The following is a 6,000-nucleotide window of genomic DNA, read 5'->3' as shown; positions in this document are numbered from 1 at the left end:
GCCTCTGTCTTGGATCCAAGGGAGAAACAGTCTTTTGTTTGTCATTTTTCCAACTCCTGACACATTCTGTTGTTTGAGGAAAGAGCGAGATTGCTTGTATTCAGTGCTGAATGGCAGCTCCCACTGGTGCCTGAATTTAAAGGCCTAGTTGAGTACTTGGAATATATATATATATGTTTTTTTACATGTTACATTTTACTTATGAGCAATGCAAAATGAAAATCGGTCACATGATAGAACAAAAACAAACAGATTGTATCTTTGATGTGCACCCTTTCTTCAGTAATCATTATCTAGCCATTCAGCAGACTTGGCAGGTAAATATTCAAACTAGATCTATCAATAATCAATCAACAGCTACAGCCAATGCTGGCAAAACACCATGTGAGTAAAAAGTATCTCATTAATGATGTTTCTGCCATCCTCGTTTAAATGTATAGTGGCTGATAATGTTTGTCCAATAACGTACCCTGAATTTACTGTATAGCACAATGGTTTACTGGAATTCTGAAAATAAACATTCATGACCAAACGTGACCTTATTATTCATTTGTACACTAATATTTTTACAATAAATAATATAAAACAAATTCATAATGTTATTAATTGTTTGCTACCGTTGATTTCAGTGTGAGCTAGTGGTGACCGTACGCTTTCCGTAGCCTCAGGGGAGCTAAATCAGCATCCCCGACACTGTCTGTTCAATAATCCTCTCAACTCTTGGCAACACTTTGTGTTTCCTACACTGTTGTCATATTGCTCCCGTTCTCCCTCCCTTCATCCATTGCAAAGGCATTACAGGTGAATTGTACTCATTGTCCGTCCTCCCCCTCCTGCACTCTTCCTCTGCCCCTCCATTTCTCAGTCTCTTTCCCATCAGTCACAGATTGTCTTGTAGCCTCTCCATGTAGGTTCTGATTTCAGACTGACCCAGGTCCATATCCTGGCACACCCACTTGATGTCATCCTCGCTCCCATTGGTCACCACGACTGAAGAGTTGGTGTATGGGCCACCTCCGCCCGAATTATCATTGGGCAGGACGGTGGCGAAAGACGTGAACTGGACGCGTTTGCGTTTGGCGGCCGCAACTGCAGCTGCGGCCGTAGCTCGGGGGGAATTATTCAGGTGCTCCGCTTGGCCGGTGGCGTTTTTGCCACCAGTAGTGATTGCTGAAAGGCACTGATGCGGTTCTTGAACGGATCTGGGTAAGGTTTGTCCGTGGGCGATGCCCCGGTGTCCACCCGTGCTACCACTCCCACTAATGGTGCCCATGCCTGTGCCCACGCCCATCACCAAGGTGTTACCAGCCCCGTTTAGCAGGTACTTGTTCTCCTCATATCCTCCCTCATTTCGGTCAATGATGGTGGTGCACTCGTCAGGCAGCCCACCCTGGCACTGGTCAGAGTGGTCAGCTAAAAGGTCAGCTTCGTTTCCAAGCCACACCCAGTCATGAGCATGGTTCATGTTGCCTCCTGCTTCCAGCACAGGGACCTGCTTGTGACGGTACCTGGAGATGAGAGACGGTTATTAGTCTGTGACTTTAGTACAATTTTGAACAAGTGCAACTTCAGCGTGTTCTGATTTTTTAAAATATAGACAGCTGACATTAATCTATCTAGACAGTAGAAGTGTTAAAGACAATCAAACAACAATGGATGAACCAAATTTAGCAGATAAATACACTGGGAGTCATGCAAAAAACAATGTATGACAAAATGTTCTCTCATTTTTGTTCATATCCACGCTTTGCTATTATTTCGTTGGTAACTACTGACTTTCACCTACTGATTCATCAATGTTTTGTATTTTTGTTTTACTCTTAAGAGAAAATTTTACAAGAGGTTAAGAGCACTGTTACCAAGATGAGAGAAAAACAATTAGTTTTCATAGATCACAAATTGATGGCCAGCATGAGAAAAATTCCATTATACATTTAAGTAACCCTTAAAAAAAGCATGAATATCCCTGATTGTACTTACAAATACACAGCAACATTTTAATGCAGGGCGTTTGCTTATAACAGAGTATTTGTTCTGGTGTGGTATGAGTACTTTTATCGAGGCTTAGTCTAAGTAAAGGATCTGAATACTTCCTGCTGCTGACACGGTAAGTGTTTTGTCATTGCTGGGATTTTGATTTTCCACCAGTACCGACTCTCTGGAAAACCACATTTACTTAAAGTTCATTAAACAGTAGGTCTCTGTCACTTTCACAACTGTGACAGTTCTTCTCTCTACAACTTTGTTTTTGGTGGCGTCTCTCCAGTCTTGGGCATGTGCGAAAGTCTTTGCACATGGCACACAACCTGCCCTTATATAGTGTTTAGGGGGCATTATCAATACTAAAAAATGACTTATGATCAAGTGGGATTCATCACTCAGCACATCTGGGTAAGATCAGATTTGGGTGGTTAAGAGTGTTTGGTGCATCTGGAGTTGACACCTCTTATATTTTCTCTTGCCAGAAAATTAAGAGAAAATATAGAAGAGATTTAGGGAAAATTGCTGCATGAGGCCCATTGTTTGTCAATGGCAGGTGCTTGGTCTTTAGGATTTTTAGATTTATATGGTGGTTCACACTATATCGGTTTGTCGACTGTGGTGTTAATGGATGGATGGATTATAATTTAACCCACAAACACACGTTAATGGCTTAGTTTCTTTCAAATAACAAATAAAATCGAGTCCTCACTTATCAAAATCTTTTACCTGAAAGCAAAGCTGACACAGTTGATAAGAAAGACCAGTATTGCCAGACAGAATACACCCAACAAGGCATACATTCCAATCTCCAGGTCCGACAGTCCTCTGGTGGTCTGAGTCAGCTCACTATCCCCGGTGCCTGGTACCTCCACTTGTGCTGGGTAGCTACTGTAGTCCCCTGCTTGGCTGGGGCCTCCGCCACGGCTGCTGCTGCTGCCTCCACTGGCAGCTTTACCCCCTGAAGCACGATGGGTTACTGTGCTCTTGGTTGTTGTGCTGACCTGATTGATGAAAAATAACATATATAGTCTAATAAATTAACACGAAAAAATTGGATTCCTAGTTTCCTTATTCGTGGTTGTATTAATTTGTGGTTCAGCTTTTACAATGCTGGTGTGTTGTTTATGGTTTTTGGTATTTTATTGGTAGTTTTCATAAATACACATATTTAGGATAGATTGTTTGAAAATGTCAAGTCTGATTTAAAGCGGGTACTTATGGTGTGCATTCATCAAAGATACAGCGCTTTATAATTGTATATCATGGAACAAAAAGCTGAAAAATCTACCTGTACTGTTACAAGTTGAAGGTTTTATAAGTAACTTAAACGTGTGTGAATCACTTTGTATTGCCAACAGGTGAAAAGGTTATGATGTAACTAAAAAATTGAGAGCTTCCCAACTTTCTCTGTTGCCTCTTGCAGCTTGTGGACTGACTTTTCTGTAGAGGACTCAATTTTCTGGGAAAATCCAAAGGATATGACATCATACTTGCTCCCAAGTGCCTTACCTCTCTTCAGCTCCCCTACAGCGCCATCAGTGTGCAATACTAGCTAAGAGTAGCATAGAAAAGGCATTCGCTTTTGTCAAGGAACTATGGACACCTGCATCAATCACAACAGAATCAACAAGTGTTGTTTTTCTGTTTTAACACTTTGCAGCAGCAGCCTGGAAACAGACCTGCAGCACCTCAAATTCAGCCAGCGCTACAGCCAGTACCGTGAGCCTGATCCTGGACTGTCCCGTCTCCTTGCCAGATCAGTAAACTTTCTGTTGCTGCCTTTTCACAGGTTTGCGCTGGTTGAATTCAAGTTAATACAGCATCTAGGCTCCATCTCCAGGAGCTGCTGTTTTCTCTCCTCCTCGTGAATGAGTCTAGTGGCAGGGAGTGAAGCAGAGAGATGGCCGGGTAGCATATAAAGTAATTTGCAAATGTTAAGCTACTTAGTATCATGAAGTCAATAGTCCAGATAAAATGGAGAATTATTACAGATAGAAACATTATAAATATGATTTTAATTTATCTTCCAGCATTCTGTCAACATGATGTTAGGTCAAGTATTGCATATATCACTTCATTGTTTTGGCCGATGCCCAAATGCTTGCTCACACCCACTGAATGCCATCTTAGGCAGCAGAATACTGACTGCAGTTAACGTAATGGCCACTAGTGCCATTAACAAGGATTTTCTCAAAATTTACATATAGAACCTTTAAATTCAAGATTGTGCGAAATGTACCCATTGTAGTGAATAACTTAGTTTACTGATTTAATTGTCAATAAATTAGAAACAAATCATATCCATCCATTGTCCCACACCTTCCTCATGGCTCCTTCCTCTCGATCCACTGACGCACTGTTGGACTTCCAGTCTCCTCCGTCCTTTGTTTGGTGCTCACTGGTGCTGTTGTCTATCCCTCCTCCATCCTCCTGTCCACCTCTTCCCAACACACCTCGTTCATCACTCTTTGCTCCAAACTTCACTATCACGTTGCCAATTCCTGACGCCAGCACACTCTTTCTTTTGGATTTCTGGCAGGTCTCAGAGATGACCATCTCTACACGAACCAGCGCTCCCTGTCCGTCTCCCTCTGCCACTACGATAGGCCAGTGTTGCTCCTAACAGAAAATAAAGACGTGAAGGTTTTGGACACAATGCTGTCTGTTACTTAGCAAAATCTGCAAAGTGTTCCCTGAAGACATTTATCAGAAAAAAAAACTTTAATGGTTTTTGTTTTCAGAATATTTCATTAGACTTTAAACCACAAAACTTCTAGTGGCTCGTACCTGATTGGTTATGGAGATAACACTCTCATCCAGTGACACAGCTGAGAGGAGGAAGTCCTTGGGATCATAGACATCAAGCGGTGTCACTGAACCGTCACTGTACTGGATCCAGGCACTGATCGCCGCTTCCTGAGAGAGAATGGGGAAAAATTCTCAAAACATACATCTAAAAAAGTTTTCCAATTCCAGTATTTTCATTTGGCAACTGCACTGGGATTCATCAGGGCCTGTATGGCATTGGCAGTTCATCGGCGGAGGCTTAATTTTCAAGCCTGTGCAGAACACTAATGGCCCCAACTCAAGTCCATGTTGGAAATTTTTGAGATGAAGAATGATTCGTATCGTTTTAAAAGTTTGCTCTGTTTACTGCACAAACATCACCATGGGCTCATTAGGTTCTGTTAATATTTAAAATCGTATTGCAACGGCAACAGTGCACATTCCCCGTGTACTCTCGGGTCTCAGTCGAAGTTCTCCCACAGACTAGCCTTCCTGTTCTCTTTTGGGATTTTAATAAGCTCCTTTTTTGCTATCTTGTGCCTCAGTTCTTCCATGCCTGACACTGCAACAAGCCACAAGCAGCGGGAGGTGTGCGTTCTGTGTGTGTCACTGTGCGCGTCCTGATTGACAGCTCAGGATTGATGAGGGCGTGTGTGTGTATGTGTGTGTGCGTGTGTGTTACGTGACTTTGTCAGAGCTTCAGCAAGGAGCAAAGACTTTAGAGCAACCACTTTAGAGCATACGCGAGGTGGAGATAGTGACAAACCAATTTGTCAAACAAACCACATGCAGAACTGCATGATCACAGTTTATGGACTTTAGCGTTTAAGAAAAGAAAAAAAACATCTGCTGAATTCAGAGTAAATGTAAGCAGTGATGCAAGCCTTTGAAGTGGGGTCAAAAGTACAATATTTATGGGTGGGCGTTTCATTGGTGTTGGCCTCGGTACAATTTTACAATGTGATATGCTTTCTGAATGATTCAATTGTTGGCATCTCTAACACAATGGAAGTACATAGTATGTTGTTACACAAAGAGAGACAAATACTCTCATCCATCCTCCCAAACAAACATGACAAACAATTGAACATAAACAATGATTTGGAAAACATGCCACTTCTTTTTGTGCATGAACACAATTTTTTCTGCACTTTCTTGTATCTTTTGCCACTCTCCATCTCTTCAGTTACAATGAGTACAAATACTTGGAGGAAAAGTGATTTTTTTTTT

The 6,000-nt window shown here is 41.9% G+C and overlaps 1 protein-coding gene across 1 annotated transcript in view; it reads right to left on the bottom strand.

Annotated features, from left to right (window-relative positions):
• Positions 1 to 273: 273 nt before the first annotated feature.
• Positions 274 to 6,000, bottom strand: part of si:dkey-215k6.1 (transmembrane protein 132C) — a 322,194-nt gene continuing 316,467 nt past the window's right edge. The window contains exons 15-18 of the mRNA XM_042488311.1: positions 4,771 to 4,899; positions 4,303 to 4,602; positions 2,710 to 2,984; positions 274 to 1,508 (exon numbers count right to left, since the gene is read on the bottom strand). Of these exons, the coding sequence (XP_042344245.1) occupies positions 881 to 1,508; positions 2,710 to 2,984; positions 4,303 to 4,602; positions 4,771 to 4,899 (1,332 nt within the window). The 3' untranslated portion in view covers positions 274 to 880. The remainder of the gene's footprint in view (positions 1,509 to 2,709; positions 2,985 to 4,302; positions 4,603 to 4,770; positions 4,900 to 6,000) is intronic.

This window comes from Plectropomus leopardus, chromosome 6 (genome assembly GCF_008729295.1).
Source record: "Plectropomus leopardus isolate mb chromosome 6, YSFRI_Pleo_2.0, whole genome shotgun sequence".
Taxonomy (NCBI): domain Eukaryota; kingdom Metazoa; phylum Chordata; class Actinopteri; order Perciformes; family Serranidae; genus Plectropomus; species Plectropomus leopardus.
Note: the sequence above shows the minus strand (reverse complement) of the source record. Positions and strands in the feature narration are given on the sequence as shown.